The sequence below is a fragment of the Plectropomus leopardus genome, chromosome 2 (assembly GCF_026936395.1).
Source record: "Plectropomus leopardus strain MGB_pleo_1.0 chromosome 2, ASM2693639v1, whole genome shotgun sequence".
Lineage (NCBI taxonomy): Eukaryota > Metazoa > Chordata > Actinopteri > Perciformes > Serranidae > Plectropomus > Plectropomus leopardus.
In genome coordinates this window covers 13,433,702-13,451,692 of record NC_142177.1, presented here as the reverse complement: position 1 = coordinate 13,451,692, position 17,991 = coordinate 13,433,702, and the positions used below count along the sequence as shown (strand labels likewise).

The 17,991-nt window shown below is 39.8% G+C and overlaps 1 protein-coding gene across 3 annotated transcripts; it reads right to left on the bottom strand.

Annotated features, from left to right (window-relative positions):
* Positions 1-43: 43 nt before the first annotated feature.
* LOC121954142 (zgc:123305) lies at positions 44-16,466 on the bottom strand. Of its 3 annotated transcripts, none has more exons than XM_042501501.2 (20): positions 16,345-16,466; positions 10,662-10,862; positions 10,453-10,548; positions 10,061-10,329; positions 8,713-8,820; positions 8,475-8,583; positions 7,604-8,354; positions 7,384-7,477; positions 6,961-7,148; positions 6,770-6,863; positions 6,552-6,621; positions 6,267-6,359; positions 5,905-5,963; positions 4,710-4,860; positions 4,460-4,608; positions 4,198-4,284; positions 3,575-3,727; positions 3,175-3,289; positions 2,670-2,773; positions 44-1,542 (listed from the first exon to the last, which is right to left on the bottom strand). In XM_042501501.2, exons 2-20 carry the CDS (start codon positions 10,851-10,853, stop codon positions 1,395-1,397), a joined length of 3,030 nt encoding a protein of 1,009 aa, XP_042357435.1. In that variant the 5' UTR covers positions 10,854-10,862; positions 16,345-16,466; the 3' UTR covers positions 44-1,394. The 3 variants fall into 3 exon arrangements, with proteins under 3 accessions (XP_042357435.1, XP_042357426.1, XP_042357418.1); XM_042501492.2 differs by lacking the exon at positions 16,345-16,466 and adding an exon at positions 12,763-13,269 and having other exon boundaries at positions 8,475-8,580; XM_042501484.2 differs by lacking the exon at positions 16,345-16,466 and adding an exon at positions 12,763-13,268.
* Between the last annotated feature and the right edge of the window lie 1,525 nt (positions 16,467-17,991).

Genomic DNA, 17,991 nt, shown 5'->3' with positions numbered 1-17,991 from the left:
CATTTCCCAACAGTGGAGAACAAAGACAACAGGCTTGCATAAACAGCGTCAAATGTATTATTTATTTATTTATTCATATTTCTACATTTGGTTTAAAAAGTACCAGCAAAATCCTCAGCTCCAATGTATCAGCACACAGTTGGATGAAGAAATATATGCAAAAGTAATAAATAGTCATAATAGTACGAAGGCACAGCTACAGGCGTAATCACTGCTGTTCCCCTCCAGTGTCCATTTACACTTCTCTGGTCAAGTCAGTCTGACCCACCGCCGCATTCATGTAGTGTACAAACATTTCTAAACTTGGTAATGCTTGAAGGAAGATGTGAAATGTGCATGTTGTAGTTTTATAATGATCATATGCTCAGATTGACTTGTCATCGCAGTCCTCAGGTATTTAAAAATAAAATGCTACGGTCTGAAGCTCCATATTCAGCTGCAGGCTTTGGTTCAGCAGTTAACCCACCTAAAATCTAGCCTCCCATCCAGAGCTCTAATTACTTTTGACTCAGGTGAGTGAAATGTAATTAGACCCTTGTCCTTGACAGAAAAAGAATATTGCTCAACAGATCTCAAACAGACTAAAATGATCCAAAGCATTTTAAAAACATTCTCATACCATATTTGGTTGCTTGGTACATGTTGACACTCACATCCAAAGACACTATTTTGTCTACTAGACATACAATCTAAAATGTATGAAGGATAAGTGGTTTGTTTTGTAGCTCTGTGTGTGTGTGTGTGTGTGTGTGTGTGTACCTGGGCATGAGTAAATTAAAATGTCCACATCAATTACAGAAAACAGGCAACAGTTTTGGCGTGTGTGATATAGGCATCACTTAATGCTTTTCTAATACAACTCGTTTTCTCTCTGTGTTTTTGGTGTTTGCATTCAGAGCTGAAATGTGTCACAGTGTTAGGAAACATCAGATAAGAGTTTAAATTCGTATTTTGGAATGACTATGATTCTGGTAAACAATAATAAAATGTTCAAACAGTCCAAAGGCATATATGTCCAGTTGTTCAGTGTTGAATGTTCACATTAAAATGGCTAAATATTGCATAAACAGCTTAGCTAGAGGAGCACTGAGATAAAGGGCTGCATCATGATTTTTAGACTTATTTTTGAAATGTTGAGCCCATGCCTATTATGAGTTAATTTGGCTCTATCTCTATATGACGGGACAGTCAGCTCTTTCTGCTCCAGTTTATTTTTTATTTTAAGTCTCATAAACAGGCACTACAGTTGGCAGGTCTATCAAAGGCAGTATTCAGGCATGCTGGGAAATATCCTATCAAATGCCTTTCTGGAAGAGGAGAGAACAAAGGCAGTTTACTATGTGTGCCTGCCTGAAAACAAGTATGTGTGTGTTTAGGAAAAGGTGAGTGTGTGTCTACAGTAGTGCATCCAGGTCCAGTTCTGGCAGAGGCTCCTTCCAATAGGCGAAACTGCTGTACTCAGGGCAGTCGAAAGCAGAGGTGCTTCCCCCGACAGAGAGCATGGGGAAGAAATGTTCCACCAACTCACTGAGGTGGCTGTACCTGCAAACACACACACACACACACACACACACACACACACACACACAAAACTGACTCAGAATCAGCTTAATAAACAAACATATATTGCTTTCAGCTCATTTGTTCACACTGTGATACAGGGACTGATGCCGACCTTACGCCAAACTAATTTTTGAATGATTTTACAGTCAGACAAATTTCCAGTGACAGAGTAAAATAATGGGAGTCGATCTTGATCTTGATCGTTTGGTGTAAGTTTGGGGTTAAACTTCAGTCCGAGCTGTCTAAAGTCAGTCTTTTTCTTGTCTTGACCCATCCAACAAAATGAGACACGTTTCATATTATTGAATGTAGTCTTGGCTCATGCTAATATTAAAGTGCAATGATGTGAATGTTGTCAATAAACGACAGCTGAGCTCTCTCCAGCACCAAACAGGAAGCAGTAAACCAGGTAGCTAGTATAAATGGAGGGGACTCTGCAGAGGAGCAAGATCGTAAACAAGTCTAAGTTCTCTTGGCTTCTGGGAAAGGAGGAAAAACTGCTGAAGCAGTGGAGTGAACAAGAATCTGCGTTTAATTTGGTGTGTATCGGATCCACCAACCAACACTTATTTTAGTGAAATCTTCATTTTTTTAAATATGGTTTGCCTCTCTTGATTCCCACAGTCTTCTACTAAAATAGTGCAGCAAACCAACAGAGGCTGGTAGTGAATTAAGGGGACAAAATAAAACAGGTTGTAAGCAAAAACCAGTTTATCTGTATTGATCATATTGATGCCAAATTGACAAGAATATAGATGACATATGACATATCTTGGGTTTCTAGTGTTCTGTGTTTTTATAACATGCAGGGAATTTTAATATGACAGATTTCTTAGCAGGAGTTTGATGTAATATTTTCCACCAGGAACAGGACAGGAAATAATCGCAAATTGAATCTGATTGTAGTTTTTCAAATAGTGACCCTGAAAGATCCCTGATAAAAACTCACATTGTATTTAGATATAAAAGGCTGTTGGACTTTCATATTCTAAAAATAGTTTCAGTATTCTTGTGTATGGTAAAAACAGGAATAATCCCAGTCAGGAGTTTTAAAAGCATAAAAAGGTGGAAAGGGTGTTTATATCTGTGTTCTGTTGCACACTTACGAGGACTTGTTGCCTTTAGTCCTCTCTTGAATGAGCTCTCCTTTTGGGTTGACGGTAAATAACCTGGTGTCAGGCACCCCAACCTGCTTATAGGCATAAGCATCCTGCAAAATGAAAGGAAGCAAAACAAATACAGTTAATACAGACCTGCTTCGGCTTGACTTTAACCTCTGCACTATCTACATACAATAAAAAGACTGTTTGGCTGTTATAGCACTAATCCATTATGATAAATCATTAGCCACTGTTTACTCAATATCCAACAAGCAAACACCATTTCTTACACTTACAATATACTACGGGTAGTACATATTAAAGAATACAATAATACCATAATACCATTTTTTGCCTTTTTCCAGGCATGATATCTTGTGATGTACAAACCAAGGTTTGTGCTGGAGGTTAAAATCGCAGCCAAATGTGCATTTTAGCAGCCGTAAAAACCTTGACAGAAAAAGAATTGTCGCTGAAGGTTATTGCTGTATTAAGAGCCAGTGCTGCTTACGTTAGTCCTGTTGCCGAAGGCTGCGTAGAAGGGCCGTCTCTGTGGGTTGAACAGGTCCTTGATGTCACTGAGACAGGCTATTTTAAACACCTCCGGCTTCTTCTCAATAACCTCTCTGCACAAATCAGGACAGACAGTTTAGAATCAAAATGAGCATACCGTTAATGTCTCCTTGCATACATTTATGCATTGCATAGAGTAGTAGCTGAGCAGAATGGCCTCTCTCATGTAGGAGAAGCCACTAGAGGTCAGCAGCACATTACATTTGTTTTCATACTTCAATCTGAGATACTTACTTTACTCACAGTTATATCCAACATTCCACTATTTCTATTCATTAAAGTAACGGTGTGATAATAGGATGCTATCTGTGAAGTAGTTCAGCAGTTGTTTTTGTTACCTGTGTAAAGCTGAAAAGAGGCTGCTGGGGGCCAACAGTACAGGGCCCTGAGGGAGGACAATGCCTTTGTCATTGACCCAGTGAAGGTAGTCTTTAGTAATGGCAGCCATACCTATGGCCCGCGCTGAACAATACAGGAACTTATAGCCATTTCTGCAAGGAAAGGAACGACCATCTTAGCATTTTAGATTTATTAAAACAGAATTAGAAAAAGCTTTTCACTTCTGCTTGTAACTGAGCGGCCCCATAGCATGAAGCACTCCAATACTTACATCATGTACCTGCTACAACACATATGCACTGTATCCTGTTTCTCTCGATATGTGCAAAAAAAAGATAAACGCTTCAAATATAATCCAATCTTTTTTCAATTAACTGAACAGCTGCGCTTGTTTTCAAAGGCACAACATAAGGCATATGAAAACTTGGATAAACAAAGAAACATCTGGCAATGCAGATTAGACACTTCGCCGCATTTACAATTACATCATCATGAGACCATCAGCAGTGAACGCATTGAATCTGTTTGCTTGATACGGTGTGAGTAATGTGTGGGAAAGTTCAGTCAAAGAAACTGGTAAAATCTGACTACCTCCCCCCAGAAAAAAGGAATTTTCACATACTGATGTATTTTGTGGTAGAGTTTGGCGATGCCTTTGTGTGTCCAGTCTTTTCCAAACTGAGGTAGAATATGACCCAGAGCATCAGACCTGCAGGAGACAGACAGTGAAGACTGCTCATAATACTGCGACAATAAAGGTTTAAACAATGATCTATCGTGCTTCATCTCTCATAGTGTTCAGGAACTATGAATTGCTTTGAATCCAATTGTCTATTGGACTATCTGTACAGCATAGCATGCAGAGAAAAGGCCGTGCTTTTTACTTAGTGATGGTGCCATCGATGTCGGATATGATGACGCGATCATTCCAGTTCCACAGGTAGATGGCAGCCTCACAACGACAGGTGCCTTGGTACTGTGTGGTGACGCTAAACACCACCTTGTTGGCTCCATCACGTAGGTTTAAGTGCTCCTGGTTATGAGAAAGGAGAGTTAGCTTGGCGTAAAGCAAAGCGGTCACAGTAAAAGTAAAAAAAAAAAAAAAACCCAGGTTGTACAATGTATATCTCTTACTATCTGTTTAGAGGTCAGGCGTAGTGATTTGCGGTACATCTGGGTGATACACTGAGTGGCATTGAGGGTTTCTTGTGATAGGCTGGAAGGAATCATGGCTTTTCGGCCGAGGCCTGCCGCCTCATCGCTGTCAATGTCATCCAGTGTGGCTCTGCAGAAACACACAACCAGTTAACAACTTATGTTTGAATTATATTTGTCTGTCACAACGTATTTATTCTCAATAATAGATGTCATGTCATAATAGATGACAGACAAACACTGAGTGACAAATAAAATGATTTAGTGATTTGTGCATGAAAAATTCATTACACGTGGGAATCTGTATCAATGACTGAACATCAAAAATCTTAAACTTCGATTATGTCAAACATTGGCATAGCTGCTCATAGTTAAGTATCATGACAATTGTTTTTGAGAATGTTTATTGAGTAATATACTACATGGACAGTGCTTTGGCACCCTCTGGTGGTGCAATGACAAACTACATAATACTATTTTAAATTGGCAATTGAAATTCACCACACAAAATGCCACACAAATATTGAATAATGATAACAATTAGGCCCAAATTCATCAGTTCCTGTGTTTTGGAAATCCATCTTAAGTTGACATGACATCATAAAAAATGTCATGAAAATGCAACTATGAAAGTCAAAGACTGCAAAAATTGTGATTAGTTTATTAGGGCTGCTGGTTGTGTTTTTGTTTGTTTTTTCAATGTGCTTGTCTATAGGCGACCCTTAGAATTTAAAGAAATTCAGTCAACGGGATACAAGTCCCTACAGATTTCTAAATTAGACATATAAAGGAACTAATGTAAGTGGATCAGGCTTGTGACATAATAGCTACAGATTCTTGATGAACAGTTCTTCTTTACTGCTGCTCATGGCTATTTTTAATGCCTACTTTTATGTCTTTTTCACATCAAACTGTATTTCAAGCCAAAATTTTAGCTTATGTACAGAATTCTTCAATTGTGTGTATTATGAGAACCAAATAAACAAAATACAGATGGATGAACATGTACTGGCAGTCCTTGTATTAGCCTGCCCGGCAATAAGTCTGAATGTCCTTAAGTACACTCAAACATGAGAAAGACCAGCTGTGGATCAGCGGGAGCAGATGCCAAATGAAACACAGCGTGTAAGAATTGTTAACTTGTGTGAGATCATTTCTTAGTGAGGTCACTTACTTTACTGTGGGAGAAACACTTGTAAGTGGCTCCTCTTGCTCCTCCTTTGAGGTCTTTTGCTGAAAAACAAGAAGTTAATATGATCAGCTACATTCAACAAAAAGCAACGTGAAGTGGCAGTAATGGTTTGGTTTGTTTTGTTTTGGTTTTTTTTTTAAATCAGACATGTTGTTTCTGCTTCAGTCACTTAGATCTCTACCACCCTTCGTCTTCTTCTGTCTTGCATGGACAGAGCGTAAAACCACTCTTAGTGATGCAATAGATGTATTATTGCATAGTATTGAAGGTACAAACATGCTACATTTCTTTTCTGTCAGGCACAGCATCCTAAATCAAGGATTCAGGAATTCCAAAGAATGTACCTGGTTACTGTCCATGTCTCTTCTCCTCCAGGAGAACCACCAGCGTCCAGACTTTTTGGGCATCTTATCCTTCACCAGACGCTCTATCGTACTCTACGTGACAAAAATACACACAAACAAGCATGATTATATCTATCCTGTCATCTCTTTCACCAGCTATCTACAATCTCATCTGCTTTTGCCGTCAACTCGTGAATCAACAGAAAGAACTCCGTGGTAAGCTTAATTAAGGAACCCTTCATAAAAAAAACATTAGTGAGGTGTAGTGTAGAAACAATAAAATACCTTGGGTAGGCTTTTTTGGAAAGTCGTCATTGACAAGACCATGGGAGCAGCCACTGCCCAGTTATAATAGCTGGGAAAGATAAAGCCAGCCGATGAACAATCCTGGACATTAACTTGTTTAAGCACTGAAGAACATCCTCTTAAATAAATACTGTACATAAAAAGTGAAACAACATTTTTTAAATGTTTTCATGTATGTAAACAAACCCAGAGCTTACTTGGAGTTGATGCAGATCACAAGGCTTGGATCCTCGATGATTCCTGGATTGTTTGCAAAATCCTGGTATGTCACGATGTGCTCCATAAACTTTTCTGGATAAACAGCAAAAGCGACGGGACAACAAATTTTACTCCACTGGGACAACATGCTCATTCCTTCATGCTCTAGCACGGATTCACTCTCACTCACCTTTAGTGATGTGGCTGGTTTCGCCATCTTGTCCGCAGAGGGACATGCTGACATCCATGTTGTAGGAGGTGGAATCTGACAGGTACTCTGTACCGCTGTCCAAGGCCCCGCTGCCCACGGACTGAGGTGACTGGCTCCCTGAGCAGGAGCCCCCCTCTGCCCCATGCTGAGACGTTCCCTCGGTCTCACTGTAGGAACACTTACGACACTTAATTTTTTTGCCACTAAAGGGCAACACTTCATAGATAAAACAGCATGATTGTTGGGTTATTTTAATGTAAATTAAACACTGCAGGCAAATTAGTGACATAACTGCCTTTCAATATACGCATGCATCTGTAACTGTTTACAAATCACACAAATGTAAGACGGGAATTTCATAAATAATTAAAACTGAGCCACACATTTAGTGTCTTTTTTTACCTCTTTGGGAAGTACAGTGCAGCCACCTCGGGATCCAACTTAGTAAGATCGTCCAAGTAAATATCTGTTGGTCCTAGATGGTGATTACGTCTACCTGCAACAAAATGATGCAAAACCCAATTGGTTACATAAACAGAATTATTTTTTTAAATGCAAAGTTGAGAATGAGATTTGAACAAACAAAGTAATTAAAATCAGAGAGCTTAGAAAAATGTGTCACCTTTCTTCTTGTCCTGCTGCTCCACTCTGGAGGATGCCTCAGAGGAGTTTGCTGATCCCTCAGTTTTGTTGGTCAGTGAGCCTTCACCACCTCCAGGTCCACCTTCCTCCTCCGCTCCCTCGGCACAGGGATCTATCCCACTGTCCCCCTCGCTGACAGGGGCACTGCTGCTGGAACCCTGCTCACTTTGCTCTGATGAGGCACCCTGCTGCTGTGGACTCGATATCTCTGTACTACTTGTCGCAGTGACTGTGCAGCGTTCGCTCTCTTCTATAAGTTGTTTTTGTGCGTCATTGAATTTGGTCACACTGTCAGTCACAGTAGTTATCTGCTCCACACTGATGCGTCCTTTGCTTGCAAGAGAACTGGTGCCATTAATTAGATTAGCTGACGAAAAAGATGAGTCTTTGTTCCCCTTTTCTCCTAATGTGGATTCAGGTGCCTGTGTCGAGTCCTCATCAGTTTCCACTGTTGATGCACAAGACTTGAAGAGGTCACTGGGGGTGGAATGGGCAAAGTGAGAGGTTTTGTCTCCAGATAAAGGGGTGATTTGCACAGTGTGGCTACCTAGGTCTAAGGACTGAGTCCTGGGTTGTGGCCTGACCACTGTTACACTGCCCATTCTGCCACAGCTGATCACAGGCTCATGGCCCATGTCAAAGGAGTCCTGTCTCTCAATGGTGCGGAAATGAGAACTGTGGGAAGGGGAGATGCGCTGCAACTCCACTGGTGTCCTCTCAGATTGACACAGCTGTTGGGAGGAGGTGCAGAGAGAGCAGTTTGAGTTTGTGTCAGCATGTCGATCGAAAATCTGCGGCACAAGTAGGCAGCAAAAGCACAGCTACATCTGTGTGTGTGAGTGCTGTCATACCGTGGGAAAACCGCCCCAGTTCCACTGTATCTGAGGCTCAGACGACTCTTGGGGTTTGAGGAGCTCGGAGTCGCTCTTAGGAGAGGAAGGCCGGCTGAAGAACACGCTGCTGTGACAGAGATAAAGAGATAAATCAGCATGACTTCGTCTTTGACAAAGGACACTGAATTTCAGACTGCCTCAGTGAAGCAGCTCAATGCAATAAAAAAAAATCACCATAAAGATGAACCCTTCTCACCTTTCTAAGGGGGACTGCTCTCCCTCTGAGTGTGGATGAGTGTCTCTGGTCTGTGTGGCCCCCAGCTCCTCATTAGGCTCCTCAGACAGTGAGTAGTACACTGATTTACTTAAACACACACAAGAGGATGTTTTTTTTAAAACTACTGCCTTCACATGACCCCCTGTAACAGGTTGTTCTTACTGACAAATGCACACAGGCCACATTCACACGAATACAATTTCATTTTCAAACAATGCGCCTGTGTAAACAGGAAGCAGACTGTCTACTCTGTGGTTAGTTAGAGATGGAAAAAAGTAAGACCAGAGATTTCTTTGCTTGGACCGACAACGAGATGGAACTATTTCTGGAAGTAAAATAATTATCGTGCAGTCAAGGTGGGACGAAACAGACTGGGAGTTACTGCAAAGCGAATACGCCAACATATCAAAGCAGGACCAGGAGGAGTTTAACACTGCCAGATGGGAAACGAATGTTACCCACACAAGAAGGATAAATCACAAAAGATATGTAGGTCTAGCTGCAATGTCTTGGACTGATATGTCACAATGATTAATCAATTAGACTTTGACTACTGAATTGATCATCAACTAATTTCATATAACAAATAATGGATGGAGTAATTTTTTGAGGAATAAACTTATCTTATCTGATTCCTGCTTCTTATATGTGAATATTTTTTGGTTTCTTGGTTCCTCTTTGACAATAAACGGACAATATTTGGGTTGTGGTCAAAACAACACATTTGAAGACGTCAGCTTGGGTTTTGGAAAACACCGAAACACAGAAAAATTCCAATTTTCAGACATTTTGTGGACCAAACAAGCACTCGATAAATCCAGAAATTGATAATGAAATTAATAATCAGAACTAGATATGACCAAATTGGGTAACAAACATGGGCATCATCATTATTTTTTTAAAGTCTCTGTTTCTACATGCTTAGACCAACACACAACCCCAGAGTTTTCAAACTAAAACGGGGTCAGCAGCAGTGTTTTCAAAGGTCTTTCTTTTAGTTCTTTCAAAATGCCAGAATAGTGTGTATGCCAGGCGTAAACACTGCAATAGTGATGCGTTTTAAAACAAAATGTATTAGCATGGATGTAGCCTCACAGTATGTGGCCTTCTGCTAAATAGTTTTGTTCTCGCGGCCGCTGTTCTGCACAGAGAATTTCTTAGTGACCAAAATGCTGAAACACTGTGATATCTTTACCAAAATGTAACAATGTCAGCGATAATAAAACCTTTTATCAGGTGTACATTCTAAAAACAGAAGCACTATAATTTCAGCAACTCTTAGAAATCACTGTCAGTGAAGATTTTCCCTCTTTTTTCCATCACTGACCTGACTTGCAAAGGTTGGACAGGCTCGTCTTTCAAAGGACTCTCCTGCCCGGCCTCACTTTCTCTCTCCCACTCCCTCTCTCTTTCTCTCTCATCCGATGAGGAGCGGGCCTCTTCTCTCAGGTGAGTATCAGAGCGCATGCGTTTGCGACGCCGTTTCTTCCTGCGGGTGCCAGACCCAGCGATGGAGGATCCCTCAGGGGTCTCCTCTATCTCCTCAGGGACCTCAAGAGGGATTGGGGAGGTGCACAGGTGGGCTGGGACCTCAGACTGAGCAGATAAAAAAGAAAAGTTGGACATGATGACTTACAGACACCAGACTGCCCAAACTGATGCACTGTCAAAGAACTGAGAAAGTGGACAATATAAGGAGCTCAGGGTCGATCATCTTACCTCCATGTTTTCATTTTCCTCCACAAAAAACGCTTCTCCATTGTCTCCCAGCTTCATGTGCAGGTCAACTGACTCTCCATTTATTTCAATGTCCACCTAAAATCACAGTGTTGCAAACATGTGTCAAAGAATCAGCAAAAGCAGAGAAATAGTACTGTATTAGAATTGTAGTTGAAAGAATTGAAGCAGTAGATGAGAAAAACACTGACAATTTTTTCCTTGGAGCGCAGCACACCCAGCTTGCCGAAGCGGACATGAAAGGGGGAACACTGGAACGATCCATCAGGCTGTCGCACCACAATGACGTCGATCCCTCCCGTGAGCGTGGCGGGGTTAAGGCCACGGTACAGCTCCTTCACCGTCACAAACACTGTCTCCGCAAACTGGCCCACAATATTCATGGTTTGTGACTGAAAAGAAAACATGAAGAAGTGAGAGCAGTGAGGCCAAGTGTCTCGGCACAGGAACAAAAACTTTGTGCACTCAGTATTTCCCGTTGTCTGCAGGTTTAATCCTTCACCCTTTTTTTTTTCCCATAGTGTCAGCAGGACTCGATGTCAACATTGTTATCCATTTCTAGTTAATATAAAAGCAGCTGTTTTAGAATTATAACTTATTACAACGGGGATCCAAACAAAAGAGCAGATGGCATTCAAGAGGGCATATTTAGCATCTACTACATTAAGTGTGAGTGAAAATACTTGATATAGCTCATTCTCCTGGCAGCAAACACAGTTTCTGTGTTATATGACCAAAGCTATTTCACATATCACAAGATTTTAAAGTTTTAGGCCAAGTAAGTTCAAACCTTTCCACTACCATTTGCTCCTAACAGGAGGATGACCCTTCAGTGATTGCAGAGGACACTTTTCTACTGTTTTAACTTAACCATATATTGACCTTTGGAATCAGATGTTGACCATGACTAATAGGCTAAATTTTAACAGCTGGGAGGGAAGATTAGATCTATCAGAGACACTTTTTTAAAGATTGTTTTTTGTAAGCCTACTGAAGTCCTTATCTTCGCCTTTCATGATGATAATGTGAAAAAATTTAATTAGCTGGAGTTCTAATGTTGTCAGATAAGCTCAGTGCAATATATGACTCATTTGGACACACATGTCCACACTGTTAGACAAATGTAAGAGTATACATTTTAGCTTATTTTCAGAAGTAATTGCAGGTAGGTCAAAAAAGGGATCAATACAATTCCTTCTATTCAGTACACATGCACAGAACATGTCCAACAACAAGTAGCTTAAGTAAGTCAGGAAGTCAAACATTGCCAGAGGCTACTGAAAACATCACATTTGACCTAGTTCAGACCCGCATCAACACTGACTCTTCAAAGTCTGTTAGATTTAGAAACAAGTACCCTGAGCTGCCTTATGAGCCCCTGCTCCTGTCATATACTGTATAAGAGGAGCCACTATAGTGAAATTCCACTACAGCCACTGACCTTGTAATACTATTTTAAATTCAAAATTATCTGACATAAATAATACTTTCATTCAGAGAGAGAGAAACTGACGTCTAAAGCTGGAGGCCAGAGGAGGTAACCTTCAACGTAACATTCAATGTAGACGACACAAAACACATAAAGGATTGGTCGACCATAATTGTATTTTCAGGGCTGCTACCCATACCAGTACTTTGTAGTTAATGAGACCAATAACCAATATTTGGAACCGATATGCATTTACAATAAAAATCCTAATCTTTCTGTCAGTATTTAGAATTTGGAATATCACAAACTCCAACAGAGCAAATGTTTAATCAAAACTGAAACTTTCAACATCATATACAGCAAGTTCCAAGCAACTTTTTTTTTTATAAAGTTCAGTGAAAATGTAATAAAAAATGAATAAACAAATATAGCTCCCTGAGGTTTTACAAAGTAAAATTGACTCCCTGACACTTTCTTTGCACTTTTGAATTAATTAATTTGATCTGAGCTCGTTAAAATAAAACACTGATATAGATAATCAGCAAAATGCCAAATATCAGCTCCAATAATTGCCCAGGACGATAATCTGTTGACCCCTAACATAAAGCTTATGTCTTGTTTTTAACCAAACTGATTACTGACGTGCCAGGATCTGTCAAAATCTACCGAGCCTCAAAGCTCAACCAAAGACGCAATTTAGATAGCGTTCATTACTCAATCACTTTTATGTTACTGAAAAAACATTAGAGAACAGTCTATGTAAACTTGTGCTTGTTCTGAAGACATAAAGAGTCACTTGGCAAATGCCTACACAATAAATCCAACGTGTCTATAGCATCATCTGTCCAAAGTCCACGTCTTACCCACAGTGAAGGATGCAGATGTCCCCTCCCAACCAGGCTGTGTTCCCTTGACCTCCCTTCTGCCATACGACACTATAAACGCTTTTCCCTCCACTGGAACTCAGGAACAGTCTCAAGAAACTTTACCTCCATTTCCACCAGAAAAACCTGCCATCTCCATTCTGCAGAAAGCTCAGCTTCATCTCAAGGCGAGGGCCACGCACCCCCCCTCACCATATCTGTCTGGAGATGTAAGGCTACATTTTGTTAGCTTCGACAACTGAGAGGTAGCTACGAAAGTTCGTAAGGTCGATTACAACTGCTAAACTAGATAGGACTCTCCACTGGAACAGTGGTCATCAGAGATGACAGCGCTCTAGTCCTTTCCATAGTGAGCTAGGATGCAAAATATAGCAATCTGCGAGAGTGTCCGAGTATATTCAGTCACACGCTGATGCTTCCTCTATCTCACACAATTTCACAATCACATACACACTCTCCTGTCACAACGAATTCATACTTCCCCACTTGCACTGCACATGACAGCCAGACCAGCAGTTTCTGAAAGGCTCGGACAGGCTATTCAAACACGCTTGGCATGAAAACACACACACACACACACACACACACACACACACACACACACACACACACACACACACACACACACACACACACACAAACTGATCGACCACACAGTTTCTGGGCTTGACCACAGCTCTCTGGGCTATCAAAGATAAGGGGACTCTCCAGCAGTCATGCTCTATCAACACTGGAAAACCTTTCACAGGCGAAGCCAATTTGCGAGGAACTTAAGCAAATAACTTGAAAATAGTGATGGACACCACTGCCCATGGGAGAGGACCTGACAGAAAGGTAGGCCTAAACTGGAAAACAATGTCCAACAAAAACAGAAGTCATTAGATTTAATGCTGATAATCCCTGCTGTCAGAAAAATAACAGACAACAACAACAACAACAAAAAAAAAAACCACACTTAGGCCTATCATGTGACTGACCCACTAACGCAAATATAAAATATGAGTGTGCAGCTCCTGGCCTTTTGATGCAAATTACATCTTTCTGTACCCATTCAGGCTTCTGTATTTGATTTGGAGCGATTCTTGATTGAAACTGCCAAGTCAGCTGTATTTAGAAAGTGGGAAGAACAAAAGCCCACAGTAGACAATGGCTGTGAGAGACGACAAAATGTAGGGCAGTAGACGGACAACAGAAGGGAAAGACGAGGGGGTTAATAACTGACTTAGAAGGATCTGTTTTGATCTGTACCAGCATGCGGCTTCACATGCATTCAACACATTCCTGTACTTATCCCTCATGTGTAAACTGGCAAAATCCCAAGCTTCATTGCCTTTAAGTTCTTCTCGTTGAGGAATTCAAACCGATGACGTTGACACTAGGGCGGCAACGAACACTGTTTTTGTTATGTATTAATGTGTACATTCATTTTTATTAACCCTCTGAAACATGAGGGAAATTGCCTTATTTTCTTACAATAACAAAAACACCTGGTGACAAGCAGCTTGACAAATTATGGCCCAAAAATGAGCAAGAAATTAGTAAGAAATTACATGAAAATAAGATAAAAAGAAAACAAGAAAATTGATTAAAAAATAAAAATCTAATTTTACTTTTTGTAACAACTTTTAAATATATAATTAAGATAATTATAAATGTAGTTTTCTGCACATTTCCCCTTGTTTTTTCATAATATCTTACATTCCCCTGGGCTAATTTACAGATAACTACCTTGTCAGCTTTTACTTTTTTTTTGCAGTTTGTGGGAAATGTCTTGCCAAGTTGCTCATTATGTTTTTCCCCATGTTTTTGAAAGACATCTAACCAATTACACAAGAAAGTACAAGAAAACTGAAATTGATCCAGGTGTTAATGTGACATTTTTAGATTTTGTGTTTTGTCTGACTAAGAGTCCGAATCTTAAAGATATTCATTCCAGTGTTTAGTAGGGGTTGACAGATTATTGGGGCAATGTTTGGCATTTTGTCAGTTATCTGTATCAGCATTTTTTTTTTAATGATCACTGATAAAATCAATTAATGAGAAAGTATGCGTATTACACTCAACCAACACCAGGGAAGACAGTCTGCAATACATACAAGGAAAATGTCAGCACGGGAGGAAAAAACCTGTAAAACCTCAGGGAGCAACTTTTATCCATTCATTTATTTTTTAATTTTTTTTTATTTTTACTAAACATCATAAAAAAATGCAGTGAACTTGCTGTATATGATATTGAAAGTTTCAGTTTTGATTAAACATCTGCTCAAGTCATTTAAACAAAGCTTTGTGTTGGAGTTTGTTATCTTCCAAATTCGAAATTTTGACAGACATATTTTCATTTTTATTGTAAATGTGTCTCGGTGCCAAATATCGGTTGTAGTTCTCATTGAGTTCTAATAATTGGTGCCCATATCAGCTCTGAAAAAACAATATCAGTCGGCCCCTGGTGTTAAACATGCTAAAAATATGTTTTTTCCAAATAGAGTCTAATGGCTTTGACAGGAACATAGATGGGGAGCTGAACAGTTATTGGCTTCCTCTGTCTGTAGGAAAGGTAAAGCAGTGAAAAAACTCTTAAAATAACATATACTCAGACTGCTATTACCTTTTTAAAAATACATTTCGTTGCTTATACCCAACAGTTTTTTAAGGTGAAAAAGGCAAAGTCTAAATGTATTGGCTTTGTTTAATGTCTTAATGTTTATTCAAGTATTAACATTTTAAAACTATTTCCACATAGGCTGATAGACTAAATTTAATTATTTGTATATTACTTTAAATGTCCCTTAGCTATACCAGTTTCCCAGCTAGTCTTGGCTTTAGTGACCTTTGCCTCCAGACAGGCAGAGGTTACCTCAACCTAATGCGGTGTGTTTCAGCATGTCTGTCACCATCTCTTGACCACTGTTACACCAAAAAAACTCTCTTACATGTCTCTTACATCAGATTTGAGGATTGCATAATAACGTTATCTATCCCCATCAGTGTCTGCACTGAAAGTGCAGTCCCTCTGGATACAAGAGTCATTTCGTGAAGGCTTTGTAACGAATTCAGAGCAAGACAGTTATTTCCTACGGTACTAAAAAAACGATATAAGATTTAGTAACAAGAAGCCACCCATTTATTCTTATTTAATGTATATAACGCAGACAACTCGAGATAAACTACAAATTCCAACAACTTCCGCAACGGCTTTACGTGTCATCGTATGGCGCAATTCTGTATTAGTCACTGTAACTCCCGATACTTAGTACACTAGCAAAAAGACAAAATTATTCTACCGTTGATGTAAACGCTTTAAAACTATACACACGTACTTTTTATGACATAGCTAGAGCCACACAGTTCAGAACTTCATTCACATTTTGCTGTTTCACAGGGAATTCAGCGGTGACACATCCTTACGACGTGACTTTAAACGACGAGTAAGTTACAGCAAGTACAAATAACGTTGATAATTGGCAAACTGTTACAAGCTGACACCTTTCAAGACTACTTGAGATGTTATAGACAGTTTGTTCTTTCTGCGTTGATGCTGAGAGAGTGTCCAGAGCTGCTTACCTTTAGGTCGAGCTTCAGATTGAGAAAGCAACAGCCATCCTGGATGCTTCCTAGTGTACTGCGCCTGCGCGTCACACAAGTCAATCACTGCAGCAGCCAATGAGAAATCTAGAAAGGAAAAATGACCCACCCCCAACGGTAATTTGTAAACAAAGCCTCCACCGATGCATACATTTTTCATGTTTAAGAAAAGAAATAAACAGGTTTAATATTTTGCAATCGATAAAATCAATAAAGACTAATATATTGTATCTTACTGGCAAACGTTGATCTTGGCTGTAGATAAACACTATCACTGAGAACTCTTGGCTAAACTAAAATCATTAAAAAAAAACTTGGACAGCAATGCATAAAGTTGAACTCAAAATCTCCTGTGCAAACATTACACCTTTAGCATACGCATACTAACAAATTCTACATTTAAATAATAAACTTTTAATCGTGCAATAATTTTGATACAGAACTTATGTGAAACACACATGCACCAATATTTATTTACTTTTACCAATCCCGCCATTACATTATAGAGTATGTGTTACACACTAAAGGGCAGTAAAATAAATGGGCAGTTACAGTAGATTATGGGCGCTCAGTAGTTTGGAAAGCTCCATCAAACGGCATGCATCAACATCAGCGCTTGAAAAGCAGTGCTCTGCTCTACGCAGTTTCAGATAATGTTGTTGAGTCTTTGGGATGAAGCTTTTCTATCCTATGAATCCAAAAGTGTCAACAAAGAAAAACCCAAACTTTTAACCTTGGTACCTTGGCTAGTAGCAGAGTCTGTGATGGTGTACAGAAGCACCTGAGAAAATAGTGATAAAAGCATGCAGACACAATTTGGGTCAACAAAAATGGTATAAAGCTGTGTATGAATATCTATCAACTAAGAAAGTTGATAACACATGATACTATACTAAAGCTGCACTGCACTGACTGACAGCAAGAGATAACTAACATAAGGCTACTTCTTTATTTATCGCACAAACCACTGTGTTTTCTATGTGTGCACAGATGAATTGTAAAAAAAAGTTTTGCATACCCAACACACTGTATGCCTCACAATGTCATGTGTGCAGCCAGACTGAACTATTTTACAGCCCTCCCTCATCATTTTCGCCCTCATCATCATTCATTGACTGGTTTTAAAGTATTTCAGAAATAATAACTAGTGACGCCCAGCAGAGGGCATCATTGCACATAGCCTTATCTGAACAGAGAGGCCTCCTTCCTTTGCCTGAACGCTTCAGTTCATGATCTGTATCTATTTTTCTATAATTAAATCTCAACTTAAGAACAATATATGGCTGTCACTACTCCAATTTTTTAAGAGTGAATAAGGCATTTATGGCATTTCTTTAACAACTAAAAAAAACAAATGATGTGCTGTTTGATTTCATTTGAATACACCATCAATGTAATGAAAAGCGGATCAAAGACAGGCATGTTAGGGCACCTGATGTGGATAGTGGATAGAGCGGGCTTCCCATGTATAGAGGCTGTGTCCTCGCTGCAGGGGCCGCGGGTTCGATTCTAGCCTCTGCCCTTTGCTGCATGTCACCCCAACTCCCTCTTCCCCCTTCACACTTGTGCTGTTCTATCAATTAAAGGCAAAAATGCCCCAAAAATATGTTTTTTTACAAGAAAAAC